At 36.6% G+C, this 25296-nt stretch overlaps 1 protein-coding gene across 1 annotated transcript in view; it reads right to left on the reverse strand.

Annotated features, from left to right (window-relative positions):
* The window catches only part of LOC120525736 (Golgi-specific brefeldin A-resistance guanine nucleotide exchange factor 1-like), a 235662-nt gene that overhangs the window by 38214 nt on the left and 172152 nt on the right, over nt 1-25296 (reverse strand). Inside the window, exons 29-34 of the mRNA XM_039748336.1 lie at nt 22373-22595; nt 17761-17903; nt 15072-15306; nt 8568-8683; nt 3173-3305; nt 544-674 (exon numbers count right to left, since the gene is read on the reverse strand). Of these exons, the coding sequence (XP_039604270.1) occupies nt 544-674; nt 3173-3305; nt 8568-8683; nt 15072-15306; nt 17761-17903; nt 22373-22595 (981 nt within the window). The remainder of the gene's footprint in view (nt 1-543; nt 675-3172; nt 3306-8567; nt 8684-15071; nt 15307-17760; nt 17904-22372; nt 22596-25296) is intronic.

Here is a 25296-nt window from a genome sequence, read left to right on the forward strand (position 1 = left end):
TTCGCGAAAATTCATTTATTACGGTTAGAGTCTGGATCGGATTAACCGTGATAAACGAGGGTTCACTGTAAGCACATGGGGGCTTGTGCTACAGCCATGTGTAATTTATCCCTATTCAGGGAACTAAGCGTATTCAAAATTCTCGAAAGATAGCGATAATGTTGATCTTGTGGTCACCAATGCATATAACATTTATGAGCAATATAGATGGTTTCCATCACTTATCCCATTAACACATGCTTTGCCTTACATCTGTGGTTTTGTAAACCACACTTTTGTGAAATGAAAAACTGAAATCAACTGAATGTAAATTTTATTTAATTGACTGTAGACATTATGTAGTACGCTAGTTGTTCTCTATATTAAAGAAAGAAATTCCTTGATTTTTATATTATAGAACATGTGTTTTATGAACAACATCGCACAGAAAAAAAGATCATTGCAAGCTATTTTCCCCATCCCACAATATATTTTGATAACATTTTGTTTACACTTAAAAAAGACATTAAAATAAACACAGAAAATGTGTGTCAAAGATCTTACTTTGTAAAAGCAAGACTCCCATTCCAGGGCATCTAGAGCTTGTAAGTCATAGACCTGAAGAGCCTTCTGTAAGTATGTCAAGGCATGCATTCGAATTCGCTGTCTGGCATCACAACACAGCCATGCAATACCTAAGGACAGAAATTAAAGATAACAGAGGCTTAGGAAAAGAACAGTTTTTTTGGTTTGAGGGCAGGGCTATTGGATGACAGATACTACAGTAACATGTACACTGCAGGCCTTAGTGCAGATATTGAAGAATACAAAATAAATTACTCAGACTAGTTTACATCTGTCTTACTTGTCCAACATATTAATACACAGAGCAGAATTGATCTTAAAATCTCTCTATATAATCTTCATTTGGATTTTGATCTTTGTTTGTCCGCAAATGAATTAGAAGAAGCAGCACTAGATCGCAGTAGAGAGACAGCTAAAACATAGCCACTGCATCTCCTCCAGGCTTATACTACTGAAGACTGTAGTACTCCAGTCACACCTCAAAACACAGACATTCAAACTAAACAAATTGTTGTGCTTTAAATTAACTAAAGAGATCTTCATTTAGATCTTGATCTTTGTTTATCCGTGAATTCCACGCATGCGTAGACAACCTTCCAGTTTAGTACGTTGTTGTTACTCACAGATGTCAACAATGTGTCGGAATAACGAAAGGGGTGGTGGACATTGTTACGCTTGTTAGCTCCTGAGGCCTGGTTAGAGAATGAGATTGCCGAAGATAAAAGGTACGTGCCTATGTAACATGTGAATGAAAGAAAGACAGTGGGTAAAATGAATGACAATGTAACAGCACGTTCCCGAAATTATTATTGTTACATTGTAGCCAGCGAGAGTGCTGTGCGTCTCACAGTTGTACCGTGGCTTGCTCACATGTCAGTGAAATGATCCCTATTTATGCTTTAAAGAGCCTGGATACCTATGTGTCCTCCTTTTATAACCATTGCTCCGTGTATATTGCCATACTTTTTGGGTTGCCACAAAGCAACCTGCGAGATTGGAGAAAGGTTGAGAAGACATCGTGAGAGGAAACGATGGCATAGTGAAAACGAGACGGACTGTGAACGGACAGAAGCAGAAATGCTCCTACACCACCACATAATTACTATTCGGACAGTGACTCCGAGTAGGCCATTCCTATCGAATCAATGTCCAAGGGATTTCTTTTGTAATTTTGTTTCCCTTATAAAAAATCATAATGCTGTGCGATGAAGGGCTCAGTTCACAACTGGCAGCCGCGTTTAAACAGGGAGCCCTTCACAGACAACTTTAACACGCGTAACGTAGTTGGGCGCACATGGCTAGTTCTAATATAAAATATACAGTGGGTACGGAAAGTATTCAGACCCCCTTCAATTTTTCACTCTTTGTTATATTGCAGCCATTTGCTAAAATCATTTAAATTAATTTTTTCCTCATTAATGTACACACAGCACCCCATATTGACAGACAAAAACAATAATTTTTGAAATTATTGCAGATTTATTAAAAAAAGAAAAACTGAAATATCACATGGTCCTAAGTATTCAGACCCTTTGCTCAGTATTTAGTAGAAGCACCCTTTTGAGCTAATACAGCCATGAGTCTTCTTGGGAAAGATGCAACAAGTTTTTCACACCTGGATTTGGGGATCCTCTGCCATTCCTGCTTGCAGATCCTCTCCAGTTCTGTCAGGTTGGATGGTAAACGTTGGTGGACAGCCATTTTTAGGTCTCTCCAGAGATGCTCAATTGGGTTTAAGTCAGGGCTCTGGCTGGGCCATTCAAGAACAGTCACAGAGTTGTTGTGAAGCCACTCCTTTGTTATTTTATGTTTTTATCTTGGAGTTTGCTAAAAGACACCTGAAGGACTCTGAGATGGTGAGAAATAAGGTTCTCTGGTCTGATGAGACCAAGATAGAACTTTTTGGCCTTAATTCTAAGTGGTATGTGTGGAGACAGCCAGGCACTGCTCATCATTTGTCCAATACAGTCCCCACAGTGAAGCATGGCGGTGGCAGCATCATGCTGTGGGGGTGTTTTTCAACTGCAAGGACAGGACGACTGGTTGCAATCGAGGGAAAGATGAATGCGGCCAAGTACAGGGATATCCTGGACAAAAATCTTCTCCAGAGTGCTAAGGACCTCAGACTGGGCCGAAGGTTTACCTTCCAACAAGACAATGATCCTAAGCACACAGCTAAAATAATAAGGAGTGGCTTCACAACAACTCTGTGACTGTTCTTGAATGGCCCAGCCAGAGCCCTGACTTAAACCCAATTGAGCATCTCTGGAGAGACCTAAAAATGGCTGTCCACCAACATTTACCATCCAACATGACAGAACTGGAGAGGATCTGCAAGGAGGAATGGCAGAGGATCCCCAAATCCAGGTGTGAAAAACTTGTTGCATCTTTCCCATCCCACATCTCTGTTCAAATATCTAAAAATATTTTGCAGCTAGGAAATAATATACGGGTGGCTGCCCCAAACCTTTATGATGTCTGGAGACTCATTCTTATTACTATATATATATATATATATATATATATATATATATATATATATATATATATATATATATATATATATATATATATATTTGAAATATAATGAACACACACACAGAAATACCTTGCAGTAAGGGACACCAGCATTTAGACCAAAGGGTCCAAGAGTCCGTCCTTGCATTTCCATCAGTCGTCTGCACCCAGGAGTAATAGATATTGGCAGCATGTGTGTGAAGTACATAAAGCAGATCCAACAGCTTAATTGAAAAAGAAAGAAAATAGCATATACAAAAGATAAGCATAGAAACATTATGTAGACTGCACAGACAGTGAAATGGACAGGAAATGAAACCTGGTCTCTGGTGATGTGAAGTAGCGGTGCTAAAATGCTACACCTACACAATGTCCAAATGTTTATAAAGATCTACTAACAAGAAACAAAATTGTAAGATATTGGTCTGAAGTTTTATGGTAGAGTGCAACAGTATTATTCTTGAGTTAAGTGTCAAAATGCTACAGTATATACTATTGGATGCTGCTATTTATTGATTAGTAGGGGATTTTGTTAATAGCTATAAAATAACCACTGTTTAATTCACTTCTTTCTACACATTTCTTATAGGTTTATAAAGTACTAGCAAAATACCCTCGCTTCACAGCGGCAAAGTACTGCCTTAAAATTTTTATTAAGAAGAAAATTAAACCTTTTTAAACTGAGGGAAAATATACCAATAATTATTTGTTAAGGATCTCTTTGTATACCACATTATCAGTTCGGCCCTCCGGTTGTAATATGACCAAGCTGTGAGCTGAGCTTACTCTTGAGCATGCAACGTACAGTTGGCCATGTGAAAAGAAATCTTGTTTAAAATCACCTTGGATTGCTGCTGTCATAATCGGTTTGAGTTTCATGGTTTTTTTCAATTAAGACAGTATTTGTAGGACTTGTGTTGAAGAGACATTTGGCATCTGTCAAGCGTTGTAAGTATACAACCGGTTTCATCGATAACTTCACATCCAGCTTTTGAGAGTTTAAACATTCATAAACATCAAAGTGTCCACTACTGAAATCGTCACCTGTCAATCTAAGATGTTTAAGAGGCATTGGCGGTTGTTGAAAGGTGTAAAATATTTGGCCATTTCGGTACACTTGAAAGCGACAAACGAACAATTCAGCAGCAGCCATCAACTCACATGCAGATGCATAGGTGAAGGGCTTAAGCATTTCACTCTTATAGTGCTCCTGTGTAGTATAATTATCTCCTGTACCGTCATCAGTCCACACCTTGAACCTGTCCCAGTCATTCAATACGTAAGACACAATGTTCCTCCGGATATCAAGAGTGAGCCTGATATGGCCGTGCGATATGTAACAAAGAGAATGGAAAAGGCAGGTGCCATCTCTGGGCATGGAAACCACTCAGTAAGTGATAGTTCTTTGATCGATGGTGATCACCTCGATAGACATGTTAATGGGGGTACGGTTGGAATGATAAAGGAAATGGGTACCTGAACAATGTAACCCAAGTCTAAAATACCTAAACAATAACTATAATCGTAATAAATGAACAATAAAACAGCGGAGAAGCCGTGGATTAAATAAAAAGGCTGTAGTTATCAGCAGGGAGACGTGAATCCCGTGGCAAAGCAAGGAAGGGAATGTAGAGACTGGAGCGATGGACGTCCTTATATAGGCAGGCAGCCAACAATGTGGGAGGCGTTGGGATGGGGGACCCAATGCCGCCTCACACGGTGACCGAGCTGCAAGCTATGGACGTATATATGTACGTAAGTAGGATTCAGTTAGCGTTGGAAACCCGCGTACCAAATTTCTTGAAGATGGGCCCATAAGTAACAAAGACCGTTGAAAAGTTCAATAAAACAAGTACCAAATTTCAGCCTTCTACCTACGCAGGAAGTTGGAGAATTATTCACGTTGAAAAGTTCAATATGGCGGCTGACAGTGGCGTCATACCACCGAAATAAGTATGTACATTGATTTTGGTTAGCACAGGGAAGCCGCCTACCAAATTTCGTGAAGATGGGGCCATGAATAAGAAAGTTCAACATGTCGGACGTTGTTGACCGTTATGACCATTACGCGTAGAATTTCGAAATGAAACCTGCTTAACTTTTGTAAGTAAGCTGTAAGGAATAAGCCTGCCAAATTTCAGCCTTCTACCTACACGGGAAGTTGGAGAATTAGTGATGAGTGAGTCAGTGAGGGCATTGCCTTTTATTAGTATAGATTACAGGCACAAAGTACATTGAAGATCTTACTCGTATGCACCAATTCATACACAGTGTTGACTGGCCAAGGTTTGAAACTTATCGTGAACACTTCTCTGTGCCTCTTCATCAATTTAAAAATATTATTATCATAAAAGGCAAATAATGATAAATGATGCACAACAAAAAAGTGTCTGTGCAGGTGGCACGGGTGGTGAACATCTGATTTAACTACTAATACCATCACATAAAAGTAACATTAACAAAAATAAGGTGACAGAATTGTCACTTTTTGTTTGGCTGGGTTTTAAAGAGTCATATAATATTCTCTGTCTTTGAGATTTAAAGATTTAAAAACAAAAAACCCTTAAAAGAAAATGTTATATTTTATATTTTATGGTATTATCATTTTTCTACATTTTGCTTAGTATAACTTTGCTTTTGATGTCTACCAGATGACAAAGCATAATCTAATCTATGGGAGGTTCCTATAACCCCCATAAGTTGAGTAAAATTGGTATATTCTAACTATTTCTATCTGCTCAGACTAAACCTTTTTCTTCAGTTAGTGACCTGCTTTGCCATGTGTAAGGTGTAGAAGGCATATGGTTTTAAACCGTGCCTGTGCCCATGCCTATGTGCCAACAAGTCTATAGGCCTTTTTAGTGCGTGAAGTAATTCATAAAACAACACTTATTTACGTACATAGCCGTACATTTAAAATGTACAGAAGAAGAAGCTAAGAATCTTTAAGAATATAAGAAGTTAAGAATCTTTAATTAAAGAAGAAGAAGTAAAGAACTTTTAAGTACAGAAATAACTAAAGTTTCTCAAAAAAAAGCTAAGTTTAGAGGAGATGCATTTTTCCTTTTTTTGCCTGTTATTCTACACGTGTAACTATTTTTTCTTTTATTCTTGTGTGGATTATTTGCTTTTAACTTTCACTAAATTTTTTAAAACAAATTTTTGGACTGAGAGATTTCTTTCGGCACGTGTTTTACCCATGCTTGATCTCGCCTTATACTTCGGCGGCTACACCATTGTTTGACAAGCCATGAGAAAACAGGATGAACGGACAAAAAATCTCACACTTATTAACATGTCTCTTAAAATAAGAATAAAAACAATACATTTAAAAAGTCACATACATCCTAAGCTAAGAGGACTATCAATCAACCTAGTGCAGGGGTCCCCAATCACGATCCTGGAGAGCCGCAGTGGCTGCAGGTTTTTGCTCCAACCCAGTTACTTAATAAAAAGCACTTATTGCTAAAGTAACACTTCTGCTTCACTTTAGTGATTTTGAGCCCTTATTGCTTAATTTTGTCTTAAACAGCTATTTTAATTGCTCCTTATTATCAATAACATGCAAAATGACAAGAGAGAGCAGCATTTCTCCATTTAGCTTATTTACATTTACACCTGTGTGTATTTATCTGCACTATTGGGTTTAATTAAATACTTGGAAGAAAAATGAAGAGAAAAAAGTGAAGGACTGAGAATTACTCGTCCATTTTAGCCTTCAAATCATTTGCATGATAGAAAGGGAAAAAAAATCTAGGATATGAGAATGACCTGACATAGCAGAGTTAATTTAATTTCATAGCTTGTTAGTGCTTTATTGGCAAGAATTGCTTTCTAATTAAGCAACCAGGTCAGAACAAAAACCTGCAGCCACTGCAGCTCTCCAGGACTGGGATTGAGGACCCCTGAGAGTCCTAGTGGGTGGGGTTAAATTGTGGTTATTTACAGCATCTACGTTTGTCATATCCTGTTAACAACTGGGTGTAACCAATCATATTAAAAGTTTTCTGATTATGTAATGAATTCCTTTTTTGAGTAGTGACTTAATCAATGAATTGTATAAATATAGCGAAAAGGACACTTTTTCTTTGTAAACACTAATATGTTGTATGTCTCTTGCAAGATTTACATAAAGAATAATAACTGACACTTTCTCCTGCCTGTGTTTTATTGCTTAAATCGGGGCATTCCAGTGGAGGGGTGTCTGTTTAAAAATCTTTTCTTCCACATTCTCTGACCAGAATAAGATTTTACACAACATTTTAGAAACCAGGTTTCTGTGAATAACTGGGTTATTAAAACACATGTAATCACGTTCATTGACTGCATGAAGAGATGTTCTGGGCTACAATACAACAATTTAGTAATTTAGTCCAAGCACATACTACAATAGGCCCAAACCCAAATAGTGGATCATGCCAATCCACTCTAGCAAAAGCTTTTACTGTATTCAGACAAGACATCTGATTGGCCAAGTACTATAGTGGTACATACTACATTAAACAAAGATTAGACAATACATGTTTACCATTAACAGATCCAGTTTAATCTTTGTCATATTATGGGGGAAAAAAAAACCTTTCACCTGGATATCAATATCTTTATTCATCAACAAAATTGACCTAAAAAATGGACTCTTAACAAAGTCATAGTTTTTCTTTAGATAAAACTGTATTTAACACTATGATTGGTGTTTTGGGTAAAATACTTACACTGGCTCCCTTGATATCTTTTTGTTTTTTCCTCCAGCCTAACTGGAATTATCTTTAGTTTTGTCTGGCTTCCTGGCCATCCGACCTTACATTTTTTTGTATATACTATATAATATTTTTTTACATACTATATAATATTATTGCCTAATCTTGTTTGTTTATATTGTATATTTCATCCTGTAAAGCACTTTGAGCTACATTGTATGTATTAAAATGTTGTTGTTAAATATTTTAATAAAACAAAGCACAAAACTCTTTTTCCTCACAACCAAATCCAAATTTAGTGAGCAAGCAAGTGCATACTCAAACAAGCAGAGCAGACCCCATGCAAAAAACAATGCTGAAAGGCTGTAACTACTTCATCAGATCCAGTAACGTGCACAACAGTACTTGGCGCTACACATAACCAGAACACCTAGAAAAACAGAATGAAAATCATGATAATGATGAAAATATTAAAAACTATGTTAAAAAAAAACAAAAAAACCACACACTCTAAATTATCCCCATGTCACATATACAAGGCCTGGTACATTCTAAAAATATTTACCAAATGTAGTTTAATAATTACCACACTTGCCCTAAAAACTAAATAAAATATTGAAATAACAGCATAATTAGTTAGGCTAAGAGTCAGAATAAAACAGGAGTTGCTAGGAGTTGTGAGCTTAGTTTGACATCCACTGGTTTAAAACCTTCATATTTAGTCTTCTTGTCATTTTAACAATTTTTTGTAACACATTTTTAGAAATTTTTAAGCATATTCTGATTAACCTGCAATGATGCCATGTCATAGCTGTCAGAAATTCTCTTATCCTCTTCATCATCTCTGTGGCACTGTGATGGTTGCTTACTTGATGCTGTAGGGAATTTAGGTGTAACTTTGCAACCTGTAGAAAAAACAAACTAGGTTGCTATCAAATTATGCATCAAATTATAAGTAGATGCAATCACATGCTATCAAATCAAACAGCCGATGGTACTCATAAACGGCTCATATTCAAAATAATACTGTGAATGAAAATTATTACTAACAAAAGAATATTCACCTTTAAATAAAAGGGAAAAATAAAATGTCAGGATAAAGAACAGCCAAGTAAGGTACTGGTTGAAAAACGACACAATTTACATAAAGTCTGTTTAAATAAAAGAGAAAAACAAGCAATGTAAAATAAAACAGATTCCTAAAACAAATACTGTATTATCAATATGATTACAATTTTTCTTCACACAATTTCTTAATTACTGGCCCATTCCTGACTGCTTACTTCATATAAGTATTATAAGTTGCCTTGTTACTGTTTAAATCATGCAGAGTCAAAAATAGGACTCAGCAGGTGATCAGATTCTCTAAGAAATTAATACATGCTGTCCTTCTCTGCTAAGAGTTTGCTCCTTGAATTGGTTATAAAATGACAATTAACAGGTAGCTGATTCCAGCACAAATGTGTTCTGATGGATCTGCATTTGCTTTACAAAGATTTATTTTAAAAACACTTAAACAATTGACAAGTAAGCATGGAAAAAACTAACTCCTGATTAAAACCTGATAAAGTAAATAAACTGATATATTTCCTTATTGACACAATAGTAATAGAAACACAAGATCAACGTTCAAATATGTTAAACATTTAAGTGCAGAGTGGAACTGGTTATGTGAACACTTAAGCTGACAGACAACATCAGACTGCCCTCTCCAGATTAACTTAGCCCCTACATTAAACCTTTTACTCAATTCTATCCACTTGCAGAGCCATAGCACCATACGTCACCGCAGTTCTAGACCCGCAATTACAGACCCAGAAGTGGCGTCACCTTTGTTTCGGGACTAACTTCGTAAAATTACTTTTGGAAGGTTTCAATAGGTCTTGGCAAAGCCCAGAAAGTAGCGTCGGGTCAAGGTCCCGTTCAGAAATTAAGTGATAAAAATGAGAAGGGATAAACAGTACGTCAAATCAAATAATACGCATCATTGTGAAGTTCAGGGGGTTTCTGCCATCACATCATGTCATACATAAAACTAAACAATATGGATCGTTTCTGTGAAATATTAATATTAACATTTACGTTGTGTTCGGGTCTGTGGGAACCATCTAACAGGTCAACAAAATTAAAATCATCGAGATCTGTGTTAATTGAAAATAGTTTTTTAGTTTACATTCATGGAATGAAGTATACAATATAATTATAATGGTTACACCACGTTAGAGTTTAGTAAAACGTTAATAATAAAAGTGATGACGTTTTTTAAAATGTACTATGCATGTGTGCAATATTGTTCTAAACCAATGTAGAATTAACCAATTTAGAAATAACATTTAAGCCAATCTAATATTTTTAAATATGCATGTGAAGAAAATGGCAAAACTTATTCTGTACTGTATTATGCGATATATTAATTGCCTTATATAGAACTGCTCAAGTTTTTGTCACTTATTATTATAAACGATTAAAATATTAAGAAGAACACAATTTATTTATATAGCACCCTGCCCAGAATTCAGAAAGAACAACAGGACCGATATAACATTGGCTACAAATAATATCTTACTAAATAAAGATAAATACAGGATATACAAAACATTCAAATAGAATAAAAGACAATAATCTAGACTAAAATACAACATATAATACTACAAACAAATCTTGAACTAATAGCGTAAATTGTGCTAAAAATGCAAACCCTGAGTACCTGGACAAATAAAGGGGGTGAACTGAAAGAAGGGGCAGAATGTGAGGTCTGTTTAATGTCTCCCTAAGCAAATGAGTTAAAAACAAATGAACGGAGTCAACTGATGTCATTAATTTAGGGAGGTCAGTCCACAGTCAGGGTGCTATATACAGCTGAAGGCCCTGCTGTCACCCACAGAGTGCAGGTTAGTATGGGCACAGAATGAGAGGACCTTTGTGGGCAGGTCAATAACAGAATTTGATATTCAGTCCTGTAAGACACAGGGAGCAGTGAAAGTGCAGTAGGATGGCTGTGATGTGCTCGCTGTTGGTGGTCTGTGTCAGGACTCTTACAGTTGAGTTTTGAATCAGCTGGAGCTGTGATATACGATTAGAAGTGGTACCTGCCAGTAGTGACTTACAATAATCAATGTGGGATGTGATAAAAGCAGGGACAAGTTCCTCAGCATTGGAAAAGGAGAGGAATGAGCAAACATAAGGAATGTGACACAGGTGGAAGTAAGAAAGTTTCGTAATATGGTTTACATGGGTGAAAAAAGAAAAAGAGGAATCAAAGTGACACTGAGATTCTTGCAGTAAAAGAAGGTCTGATGAAATCATGATCCAGAATGGCTGAAGAAGAGTTTGTTTTCTTAAGTTACACTTTAGTGCCACTTTGCAGGAGTTTAATTTTAAAGAGTTTTGCTCTGTTCAAGTTTTAATTTTAATTTAATTTCACTGAGATAAGTTCTGAGCAGAGAAAGCTGTGATGAAGTGTCACTTTTAACACTGAAATAGATCTAAGCATCATCTGCATAAAAATGATAAGCCAGTCCAAAGTTATGAATAACTTGTTCAAGGGGAAGCACAGAGATACAGAAGAGCAAAGGATGTAATTTCATTAACAAGGGGAAGTCAGATGGAGGAACTCCAGTGAGAAATTAAGGCATGAGGGTTGCCCTGGACATGACATAAGCTGCATGGCCACAATGCCATATGTAATAACTTACTTTTACACAAACTGAGACAGTAGCTCCTCAAGATGAAGGTAACAATGCTTAGCACAATAAGGAAAAACAAGCCAGAGCTCCCATCTCAACTGCTGGCCACACAGAATAGGCCAGTGAAGACATTAAAGTTTGTCTAAACAAATTAAACTTCCTTGGTACACATTGTGATCTCCACAGAGATAGGAGCTAGAAATGATAATGGACTATAATGCTACAAAAAGATGAGTGGAGAATTTAGACAAAACATTATGCTGGATGCTGGCCACAGGCAATTTTTTCAACATACTGAACATCTCAGAAAAAAATACTTTTGTCATCTCGACAAGCTTGAACTGAGACTGGAACAGGGAGGAGAGGAGCAGGGTAAACCATTGGTGACACCTCACATGCTACTGGGACGACATGTGCCAAAGACCCCAGCATGTACAGCCATTGTGTAGATTCAACAGTCCAATCCACAGGAGAACCAATGATGACACCCGTTGTGTGTATGCATAGTGAGCGTGTTTGTGTGTCTCACTGTGTGAACAGTCCAGTTATTACAGTATTGTGTAGAAAATGAAAATATTCAGTTATGCTTGATAAACAAATAGAATGTGATCTGAGGGTAACGAGTAAACAGGTTATTTACATTGCTTGTTAATAAAGTGACCATCTGATTAAAAAAAAAAGTCCCTCAATAGTACATACATAGCAAAAAAGTAATCATAAGTTGAGATTCAACACAATTATATTTCATGCTTCTCAAAGAGAAATTAAAATATGTTTGTAAACTACTGCATTTGTGAAGGACTGAAGTGTGGGGCTATCTAAATCTATCACTGAGTGCATTTCAGTAATTTATATAGTGACTTATAAAACCACAATATTACATTAAAATATACTGCTCAAAAAATTAAAGGACCCCTTTTTAATCTGAGTATAGCATCAAGTCAATGAAACTTGTGAGCTATTGATCTGGTCAGTGACGTAGCAGAGGGGCTTGTTAATCAGTTTTAGCTGCTTTGGTGTACTTAACAATGAGACGACCCCCAAAACAGAAATTAATGGTTTAACAGGTTGAGGGAGGCCACTGACATTTTTCCCTCCTCATCTGTTTTGTCACTTGTTTTGCATTTGGCTACGGTCAGTGTCACTACTGGTAGCATGAGGCCATACCTGGACCCTACAGAGCTGGCACACGTAGTCCAACTTCTCCTGGATGGCAGACACATCAATGTGTGCCATGCCAGAAGGTTTGCTGTGTCTCCCAGCACAGTCTCAAGGGCCCTGAGGAGATTCCAGGAGACAGGCAGTTACTGTAGGAGAAATGGACAGGTCCTTAACCCATCAGCAGGACCGAAGGAACAGAATGAACACTGCCAGAGCATACAAAATGACCTCCAGCACGTAGGCCACTGGTGTGAATGTCTCTGAGCAAACAATAAGAAACAGACTTCATGAGGGTGGCCTTAGGGCTCAACATCCTCTAGTGGGCACTGTGGAGCTCAACTGGCATTTGCCATAGAATATCAGGATTGGCAGGTCCACCACTGGTGCCCTGTGCTTTTCACAGATGAAAACAGGTTCATTCTGAGCACATGTGACAGATGTGAAAGGGTCTGGAGAAGCCACAGAGAACGTTATGCTGCCTGTAACATCGTTCAGCATGACCGGTTTGGTGATGGGTCAGTGATGGTCAGATTGGGGAGGCATATTCATGGAAGGACGCACAGACCTCTACAGGATAGACAATGGCACCTTGACTGCCATTACGTATCGGGATGAAATCCTTGGACCCATTGTCAGACCCTATGTAGCTTATGTCATGTCCAGGACAACCCTCATGCCTTAATTTATAATATAATAATTAGGTTATCTTAATTTTATAATAATATAATCTTATGTCACAGCTCCAGCTGATTCAAAACTCAACTGCAAGAGTACTGACACAGACTGGCAACAGCGAGCACATCACAGCCATCCTGCTGCACCTTCACGGCTCCCTGTGTCTTATAAATTCTGTTATTGACCTGCCCACAAAGGTCCTCTCATTCTGCACCCCTCACTAACCTGCACTCTGTGGGTGACAGCAGGGCCTTCAGCTGTATAGTGCCCAGACTGTGGAATGACCTCCCAAAATGAATGACATCAGCTGACTCACTTCATTTTTTTTTAACTCATTTGTTTAGGAAGACATTAAACAGACCTGACAGTTTACCCCCTTTATCTGTCCAGTTACTCAAGGTTTGCATTTTTATCACAATTTATGCTATTTGTTCAAGAGTTTTATGTTGCATTTTAGTCTGAATTATTGTCTTTTATTCTATTTGAATGTTTTGTATATCCTGTATTTATCTTTATTTAGTGAGATATTATTTGTAGCCAATGTTATATCAGTCCTGTTATTCTTTCTTAATTTTGGGCATAGGAAGGGTGCTATATAAATAAATTGTGTTCTTATTAGTATTTTTATTTTTTTTCTTTTGATGGCCCATCGTTTATAATAATAAGTGACAAAAACTAGAGAAGTTCTATATAATTCACTGTATGTATAGCATAATTCAGTGTAGAATATGTATTGCCATTTTCTTCACATACATGTTTAAAAATATTAGATTGGCTTAAAAGTTTATTCTAAATTGGTTTAGAACAATTTTGCACACATGACTAGTACATTTTAAAAAACGTAATCAATTTTATTATAAACGTTTTACTAAACTCTAACGTGGTGCAAACATATTGTATATTTCGTTTCATGAATGTAAACAAAAAACTATTTTCAATTAACACAGATCTTGATGATTTTAGTTTTGCTGACATGTTAAATTGTTCCCACAGACCTGAACACAACGTAAATGTTAATACTGTATTAATCTTTCACAGAAATGATCCATATTGTTTAGTTTGATGTATGACGCGACATGATGGCAGAAACCCTCTGAGTTTCACAATGATGCATATTATTTGGTTTGATGTACTCTTTTTCCTTCTCATTTTTATTGCTTAATTTCTGAAAAGGTCCTTGACCCGACGTTACTTTCCGGGCTTTGCCGAGACCTGTCAAAACCTTCCAAAAGTAATTTTACGAAGTCAGTCCTAAAATGACAGAGACGTCACTTCCGGGTCTGTAACTGCAGTGACGTATGGTGCTGTGGCTCTGCAGGTGGATGCTTCTCCCTTTTACTAGAGATAATGATCTCTTTTAAAAAAAAAATAAAAAAAAAAAAGATGGAAAGTCAACAACAACCAAACAGGAGGACAATAACAAACATGAAAACCACAGCCAAAATAAAATAATCATTTAAATAAGAGAGAATGAAACAACATTGATAAAGTAACATTGATAAAATCTGAAGCTCAAGTGTCACCTTCATCTGGCACACTGTCTTTCAACGGAGCAAAAGAAAAACCAGTGAAGTGAGTGTGGTTTTCATCACTGAAATCATGACAATTAAAATGGAATTAACCAACATTAAGAGCAGAAAAACATTATTCAATATAAAAACTGATTAACTGACGGGAGGGAAAAATAAAATAGTGGCCACATTAGGTACTCTGGAACTGATTTTGGAACCCCTGGCGTAATTCCACTGAAATTCAAAAAATGTTAACTTACCCTCAACTAGACTGGCATTTACAAAAATGTGTAATGTTTTGATGCAGAGATCCAAGTTCTCAGGTGTTACATGTACAACATCTTGTACAATTAAAGACAGCGACTCCACACACTTGATAAATGATTTTTTGTCCTGAAGTCTTTGGTCTGGCCATAGAGTTACGATAGACTGTTTATCCAAGACAGATTTTGTTTTAAAACCCAAAGCAACAGGTTTACTTGCATCTACTTCAACCTGAAATTAAAATGTTTTCCAATAAAATACATACGTAGTAAAAAAAAAAATTACAAGAGTAGCATTGCTGAGAAAATCATTTTCCCGTTTAATGCCTCCTGCGTGGAAACAACATTTAGAAATGACCAATCAAGAGGCAAAATTTTAAAATATCAAAATGTTGACTGATCCAAATTCTTTGTGTTTTTGTTCTTCAATTACAGCTGTCATTTTTGCTTATAAATTACCAAAATGTTTGCCATTCCCCTGAAAAAGCAAGCCTTGTGTCTTTATCCTCTATTAGATATCAGATAAGAGACTTTGGAGTTGTCTCTCTTTTATTTTCTCCACAAAACCTGAATGGATCCAGTTTGCACAAATAAGTGATAACGAGCCTTGTTTTAATTTGCAGGAAATCAGTAAAGCAGTAATTGAAATCTGTCTGTGTCTATTATTAAGGGAGTAAGTCCAAATTTTGCACTTGATGCAGCAGAGGAAATTAAATATTTACAGACAAACCCATCCAAACTGAGTTTATTGTGCCTTAATTTACCATATTGTACACAGAGTTCTAGCAATAGGTTAAAGGTCTGAGTATAATGTTTTCACAAGGAGCTTTAAGTACACTGAATTTTTGTTCCTGCAACAGTACTATACACATGTTGCTTCCAACTCCCACAAGCCTTCCCTCCTCTCCCTTGCTTTCAAAAATATTAAATGCAGGAGGATTCACTTGTAATCAAAACAGCTGTGCAATTCCCTTGATAGGTTTTGAAATATATGCAATATATTCATATTACTGAGATAACAAAATGCTTGTCATCACCCATTTGCAAAACAGGTCTACACTTTTTTCTCATTACAGGTAAAGTATTACAGCACTATTCTCATTCATGTGACTTCTATAATTCATTCTCATAAACAACCCCTACTGTTACAAAAACAAAATACAGATCTGATACCCCTCACTTTTTCTTGCACTTTCTAACAAGTAAAACTCTTATTTAATCCATGTCATCTATAAATTATCTCAACATTGCAGCAAAATGAAAATTTGATTATTGCTTTCTTTAAAGCAGTCAGAAAGTATCCAAAATTTCAAATGAATTACAGTTATGTTTTTATTAGTTTACTTTTACGTTTCAAATACATTTTGGCCAGTGTTGTCTGCTGGAAAAAGAAAACAGTGTATTATTTTAAGTAACATTAGAATTAGAAAACAATGTAAAACAAATTCATTCTGTAATTTTCAAAAACTGAATTTGCATATGAGATTCCAATTTTAAATACACTTGCATTTAAAAATATGGAACAACAGAAATTGTCATTTTTTTCAGAAATTGATACATATTGTATCAAAGTACCACTAAATTGATTAAAAAATATATTTTTAATTTATGACTGCAAAATGCCATTTTCCACAGCTGTTACTCCAATGTCTAAGTTGCAAATTATCTTAGCTCATCCTTATTTAATCATATTTAAATGTTATTACAACAACATAAATCTGATGAAACCTGTTATTCATGTCAATAAAGCGAGACAACTGTTTTCCTTGTGTTGCAAGGTACTGAAACTTCTAAAGTTCAATTCTGGGTTAAAAAAACTGAGAGGTCAGGAAATAATTTCTAAACTTCTATGCTCTGTATTATTACACCAATCAAACACAACATTAAACCCACTGCCATGTGAAGTGAATAACATTGAATATTACAATGGCATCTGTCAAGGGGTGAGAAATATTACACAGCAAGTGAACAGTTTATTCTTGAAGGTTATATGATGAAAGTAGGAAAAATAGGCAAGTGTAATGATATGATCGACTTTGACAAGTGCCAATTTGCAATGGGTAGGCAACTGGGTCAGAGCATCTCCCAGTTATGGAGTGGTTAGTACCTACCAAAAGTGGGTCCAAGGAAGGAGAACCAATGAATTGGTGACAAGATCATGGGTGCCCAAGGTTTGTTGATGCATGTGGGGAGCAAAGGCTAGGCCATCTGGTCTGATCTCACAAATAAGCTAATACAGCACAAACTGCTGAAAATCTTAATGATAACCATCAGAGAAAAATGTCGGAATAGACCGTGCATTGCAGATTGTTGTATATGGAGTGCATAGCTTCAGACTGCACAAAATGCCCATGCTGACACTGGTATACTGCCAAAAGTACAAAAAATTGGCATGTGAGCATCAGAACTGAACAATGGAGCAAAGAAAGAAGGTTGCATGATCTAATTAATTATGTCATCTGCTGCTAAAGTCTTGGTGTCAAGTGCCACAGTATACGTTCAAAAGTCTTGTGAAGTCCATGACTCAATGTGTCAAGCTATTTTGGTAGCATGAAGGGGACCTACACAATATTAGGCAGGGAGTTTTATTGTTGTGGTTGATCGGTGTATATTGTAAAGTGAATCTAAACAGTTTAAATTTAACTTCAACTAAATACAAAATTAAGCAATAACAGCATTATCTTACCATCATCTGGTTATTGTCTGCAACATCCATGTCATTTTTCCATTGAGACATAATTGGTTGTTTTTCTAGGCCAGCATCAATCTCCAAGTTATGGAAGATTTTATTAGTATTGTATGAGATGATCGTGCAATCTGTCAGTTTACCTATAATAAGGAAATTGTGTTTATTATAGGTTATAAAAGAATTTATAATTAAACTGCCATGAAAACAAAGGATGAACCTAAAAATTCCACAGAACTAGTGGTTAGGTCAAGATTTTAAACCAGATACCTAAAACAGCACTAACTATTACGGCACCATGCTACCCTTGCTATGGAATGGTTTTCACCAATCTGAGATTGCTTCTCACAGTTAATGGCAGGTAGTGGTCATGTCATGTTAAAAAAAATATACATAAAATTTATTAGCCCTGAGAAATTATACACATACTAATGGAGGCTTAGAAGCACAAACTCTGCGTCTAACCTTATATCTATTTTTATGTTATGCTTCACTGTTTGTGGTTATTATGTTTTTGCATGTCAAATTCGCAGGCAAGCATATGTGTATGAAATAGTCACAATTGATACTGAAAAGGCCCCTTAAAAGGAGCTCTGCTAGGACAATAAAAACATGGAAATAAAAAAAACAAAAAAACTGTGGCTATTACTTTCCACTGACTTTTCCTTGTTGTAACAGAATGTTAAAGAGAGCAAGTACGTTTCAAGTTGAAGTCATTTTTTCACAATCACAGTATACAAAATGTTCATAAGTGAAACTTTTTATAAATTTAAAAATGATTGCTCTATGGGGCATCCTTTCAAATGCGAAAACTTACCTTAAACTTTCAGGAAATTAAATTATTGATATACAACAAAATAGCAATTATATTACATAAACTGCATATACATGCTGCTTTTCAGGATTTAGTTTCTGAGATTTTGCCCTTTTAACAGAATTCCTTTAACAGAATTAGCTGTGTCCCAACATGGCAACCTTTAACCTTGTGGTTTACTAGAGTGCATTTTGTGAATGCTTCAGTTGATATCTTGAGAGTGGATTCAAGCACTTAGGAAAAGATTTTTCTCAGGATTTAGACAAAATCTGTCATCTTATACCAGCAATGTCTCCATCTGTGAAGATACGGACACTTTCAGCTTCATTTCTGAGCCATACTGCTGCTACCTGAATTGTCACTAGGGCTATCACATCAAACTTCACCATTCACATATACAGGTAAAATTACATTACAACAAAAATCTTTACAACGAAATTTTCATTACAACAAAGTATTTTTATGATTCCGACAGCTTCCCCATATGACACAAGTCTATAGAAATCTTGTTACTACGAAGTACATTCAGCAGATACTTTCATTACAACAAAGTGCACAAAAGACCTTGAAATGCTTGAATGAATCATCCACAGAGCAGTTAGCTCTGTGGCCACAGCTCAGTTGTGCACAATGATCCCCAAACAGGAACACTGCAATTTTTCTTTCTTCGAACTTTCCTCATACTGTTTTTTTTGCCTTTTTTGTTTCCTGCGGTTTTCAGTGATACCTTTTGCTTATTGCTCAACCTCACCTGGCCCAAAGCGCGCAGTGGGTACTAAACGAGCGCCGTTCAACCCCGTCCTTCGCTTTGGAAGGAGAAAGCGTGACAGCGCTCCTCTGGTTTTCAGTCACGGACAATTGTATGTTGGTTCGTAGCGTGCATTGTTGCAATGTTACTTCTCTTGGTGGTTTATTAAATTACGGATTTTTCAAATGTTTATTTTTTCTTCTGTGCTTAAAAATCATTTAAAAAGCGGCCTGATTATACGGCGCATGCTACGCCGCGGGTTGGCTAGTTAAGAATAATTAAACAACATTTAGCCCACCTTTATTACAGTTTGCTGCATCTGTAAAGGAGAAAAAAAAAACAACACACAATTTAGTTTACTCCCATCTCTAATTCATTGACTGCTGCTGGCATTCAGTGCAACAAACTTATAAAGTTTGTGTCCTGACACTCAATTATGCACCAATGGAATTTTAAAAAGGTAATTATTTCTAATTAACTACATCCTACATGCCTTTCCTTCAAAATGTTTCTCTTATGGTTCAATTTAATAGTTTCCTGGTAACACTCAAATTCATTTTACAGAATTTAAGTCACCTTTAAAATGCGTGCTAATTGAAAATGATAATGACGAGTAAACACTTGAAGAACATTGCAATTCAACATTCAGCTAGATAAGACTTATTTACGCAAATGACAGTTCTTAGTTTACACATGTGGCCCTTACCTTCAATGCAGCAAATGGTAAGTAGTACGGTAAGTGACCCATGCAACAAAGTATAACACTTACAAATATTTGGTCATTCATTTGCTGAGAGATTCTACATACTCTGAAATCAAGTTACATTCCTGCACTCCACTACTGCACGTTTAACACTAGAATTCCTGAAGATATGACATAACTTGTAATCTAAGACCAGCTTTAATCCCTTCGCACTTATACCATCAGCATCTTTTGTTTTGTAAATGCGTCGATCAGCACAAGCAGCAAGCAACATTGCTGATATAAAAAATTGTCTCACATTGCCTAGGACAATTGGGATAATAGGTGTCTGTTATCACACAAGTATGTTTCATTTTTTCATTAGAACAGGCATAAGATACAATGGCTTGCTAAACACCTGCCTGACAGATCAGAAACTGCCTTCAGGAGGCACATAAGTATGTGGCAGAGACTACTATCTGCAGAAGACTTCATGAACAGAAATACAGAGGCCACACTGCAAACATAAACCACTAGGTTAGCCACAAAAACAGGATAGCCAGATTACAGCTTGCAAAAAAGTACTTAAAAGAGCCTGCAGAATTCTGGGACAAAAGGTCTTGTGAACAGACAAGACAAAAATTAACCTGTAATAGGGTGGAGGCAAGAGCAAAGTGTGGAGACGAAAAGGAACTGCCAAAATCCAAAACATACCACCCATCTGTTAAACATGATGGTGGGGTATAATGGCTTGGGCATGTATGATTGCCACATATACTGGCACACTTATTTTCATTGGTGATGTAACTGCAAATAGCAACTGCACAATGAATCCTGAGGTGTACAGTATCACACACGTGTGCATGGGGGACACTTTACAGACTCAAATAGTGTTATTTGTCAGCCAGACCGGAGGTTGGAGTTCTCACCTGATCCTCTCATCTCTTATCATTCTGCAGCTCATCCGAAGACCCTGACTCTTAATGACATCACCACTGATCCACCCACTATTGACACCACTTCCAGCCAACCCTGACAACATAATTTCTGCTACCCAGAATACCCCATCTTGCCACATCAGTCCCTGTTTTGGCTGTCTTGACTCCACCTATTCCTCGTACCCACCATATTTATAGAGTAGTCTCAATCTGTTAGTCAGTTCAGTTGTGAACTCCACTTTGTAAAAAATGTTTTCTTTGCTCTGCTGTTTTTTCAGTGTATGCGGTGGCCCATCCCCAAATCACTTTCAGTCTGCTGCCTGGTATTATATCACAACAGAAACATCTTATCTGCTCAAGATCCAGTGGCGCTTCATCCTGCAAGGTAATGATCCCAAACATACTACTAAGGCAACACAGGAATTTTTCAAAGCTAATAAAAATTAAACAATCTTGAATGGCCAAGCAAGTCTCCTGATTTAAACTCAATTGAGCATGTCTTCCATATGCTGAAAAATTAAGGGAACAAGCCCCCAAAACAAGCAGAAGCTAACAGCTACATTAGAGATTTGGCAGAGTATCATCAGAGAAGATACTCAGTACATTGTGAGGTCCATGAATCACAGACTTCAAGCACTCACTACATGCAAGAGATATACAACAGAGTACTAAATATCATTGCATTAATATACCTATCATTGCTACAGTATGTCTAAAACACTATGGTGCCCTGAATTGGGCAATCATGTACAAGAAATGTTGTAATTTCTACATATTGTTACTGAGATGCACACATATACCCTTAAATTAAATTCTACAATGTGCACTTTAAACATGTTCGAATTGTTTAATTTGTAATGTTAAACTGTGGAGCATGGGGATAAATGAATGAAAAATTTGTCTTTATCCCAAACATTATGGGGGGCACTATAGATCAAATTTGCAGAGCATGCGATTTGATAAGTTTGCAGAGCAGGCGTCAAAGAACAGCCAGGGATTAAACCAAACTGGATTCTTCTTCACCGTGTAAGCAAAAATACAACATCTGTACCCTTACTACTTATTTTTCATTTTGCATTTGTTTTAAGAATTGTGTGTCAAAACAGCAGCCTCCAAAAGACACTTGTTTCGCTGAGGTAGCTTTCCTGAAACGGAAACAGCTGTTTAAAATTGAGATTTTTAAGACATTATAATAATAAAAGGAAAATTAGAATATGGCAGTTATTCCCCATTATGTTTAATAAGAAAGGAAACCACGACTGTGATGTGGTAATAGTGTATAAAAATACATTACATTATGAAATCCATCATTACAAAATTTACACCAGGTCACTAAATAGCCAAATGTGTTATTTACTTAAAAGTAACAGACAATGACTACACCAATACAAAATTCATATTAAATATATAAATTTTTGAACAGAGCTTACCTGTACCAATATCTGGACCAGTTACTACATAAAGTGGAGGAGATGGCTTGACTCCTGCTCCAATAAACTCAAGAAGCGAGAAAACTGTATACCAGTCATCTTTGGAGTGAATATAGACTGCATTGGTCTTCATTAATTCATGAAGGCCATAAGCAATCTCTTGGCTTACTTGATAATGTACATTCAATTCCATCAAGAGAAAAATTCTCAATGAAATTAAAACCTTAAAAAAATAAAATAAAGAAATAATGACTTTGTGCCCAATGTAAATGCCAGCTTTACACAAATTTTTATGGACTAACATTTTATAACTAGTGCTAAATAAAAATAAAGGCATATACTATAAAATATAAATTGTGCTATTCCTGGTAACATTCTACTATAGGGTTAGAGGAGGCATGTTAGCCTAGTAAATAAAGCACTGACAACTCACAACCCTAGAAGACTGGATTTCAATACAGACATAATCACTGTTTATGTGGAGTGTGCATCAAAAGGTAAGCCTAGATAAAATATTGAAGTATTGGTTATATTTCGTCTCTATATCTTTAAAGCCTGTTATATGTGTTTGTTTGTCCTTAATGCAGAACTTTGCTTTAAAACTTAACTTGAAATGTAGTAAACATGTACTTCTTTTTTGACATATAAATTTCAGCCTTGCCCTGATGTAATGAGTTGCATGAAATTCTACAGTGTAATCAGTTTACACAGAAATACCGTCACGGAGACCGTGGTAGTAGCACGGAGGTTAACGCACTTTTCAACCAGAAAATTTAGGTTAGATTCTTGCCTATTTAATTTAACTTTTTTTTAAATCAGATATTTTCATGCAGTATTGTGTGCACAAACTGTCTACAGTTATTTACAGTGGCATACAAAAGTTTGGGCACCCTTGCTTAAAATTTCTGTTACTATAAATAGTTAAAAGAGCAGAAGATGAACTTATCACCAAAAGGCATAAAGTTAAAGAGACATTTATTTAATATTTTAAGCAAGATTACTTTTTATTTTTCATCATTCACAGGTACAAAGTACCGAAAAAATGAAAACAGCCTGAAGCAAAATACTGGGAACCTGACATGGTTAGTACTTAGTAACATCTCCTTTGGCAAATATCACCGCTTGTGAACACTTTTTGTAACCAGCTAAGGGTGTTTCGGTTCTTACTTGTCCTTGAAAAGGCCTTCCAATTCTGCAAGATTCTTGAGCCATCTTGCATGCAATGGTCTTTTGAGAATCTATCCACAGATTTTCAATGATGTTTAGGTCTGGGCACTGTGAGGGCTACGGCAAAACCCTCAGCTTGCACTTCTTGAGGTATTCCATTGAACATTTTGAGTTATGTTTTTAATCATTATCTTGATGTAGGACCCACCTTCTTTTACAGATGGTGTGAAGTTTGCTTTCAGAATTTGCTGGTATTATTTAAATCCATTCTTCCCTCTACCAATGACGTTTCCTGTGCCACAGGCTACAACACAAACCGAAAGCATGACTGTTCCACCGCAATGCTTAATAGTTAAAGAGATGCTCTTTTCCTGGAATTTTGCACTCTTTTTTTCTCCAAACATACCTTTGTACATTTTGGCCAAAAAGTTCTATTTTGACTTCATCAGTCCTCAGGACTTTTTTCCAAAAAGCTTTTTTTAGATGTGGATTTAAAAACTTCAGGTGCTCAATTTTATAGCTACTACACCATTATAGGCTGTCTTCTGCTGATTCTGCCATGAAAGTAGGGCTGGGTGATATGCAAAAAAATCTTACCACAATTTTTGTCTTATCAGTTGATATTGATATATACCACAACATACAGTGGTGTGAAAAACTATTTGCCCCCTTCCTGATTTCTTATTCTTTTGCATGTTTGTCACACAAAATGTTTCTGATCATCAAACACATTTAACCATTAGTCAAATATAACACAAGTAAACACAAAATGCAGTTTTTAAATGATGGTTTTTATTATTTAGGGAGAAAAAAATCCAAACCTACATGGCCCTGTGTGAAAAAGTAATTGCCCCCTGAACCTAATAACTGGTTGGGCCACCCTTAGCAGCAATAACTGCAATCAAGCGTTTGCGATAACTTGCAATGAGTCTTTTACAGCGCTCTAGAGGACTTTTGGCCCACTCATCTTTGCAGAATTGTTGTAATTCAGCTTTATTTGAGGGTTTTCTAGCATGAACCGCCTTTTTAAGTTCATGCCATAGCATCTCAATTGGATTCAGGTCAGGACTTTGACTAGGCCACTCCAAAGTCTTCATTTTGTTTTTCTTCAGCCATTCAGAGGTGGATTTGCGGATGTGTTTTGGGTCATTGTCCTTTTGCAGCACCCAAGATCGCTTCAGCTTGAGTTGACGAACAGATGGCCGGACATTCTCCTTCAGGATTTTTTGGTAGACAGTAGAATTCATGGTTCCATCTATCACAGCAAGCCTTCCAGGTCCTGAAGCAGCAAAACAACCCCAGACCATCACACTAAAACCACCATATTTTACTGTTGGTATGATGTCCTTTTTGTGAAATGCTGTGTTCCTTTTACGCCAGATGTAACGGGACATTTGCCTTCCAAAAAGTTCAACTTTTGTCTTATCAGTCCACAAGGTATTTTCCCAAAAGTCTTGGCAATCATTGAGATGTTTCTTAGCAAAATTGAGACAAGCCCTAATGTTCTTTTGCTTAACAGTGGTTTGCGTCTTGGAAATCTGCCATGCAGGCCGTTTTTGCCCAGTCTCTTTCTTATGGTGGAGTCGTGAACACTGACCTTAACTGAGGCAAAGTGAGGCCTGCAGTTCTTTAGATGTTGTCCTGGGGTCTTTTGTGACCTCTCGGATGAGTCGTCTCTGCGCTCTTGGGGTAATTTTGGTCAGCCGGCCACTCCTGGGAAGGTTCACCACTGTTCCATGTTTTTGCCATTTGTGGAT

This window comes from Polypterus senegalus, chromosome 1, assembly GCF_016835505.1.
Source record: "Polypterus senegalus isolate Bchr_013 chromosome 1, ASM1683550v1, whole genome shotgun sequence".
NCBI lineage: Eukaryota > Metazoa > Chordata > Cladistia > Polypteriformes > Polypteridae > Polypterus > Polypterus senegalus.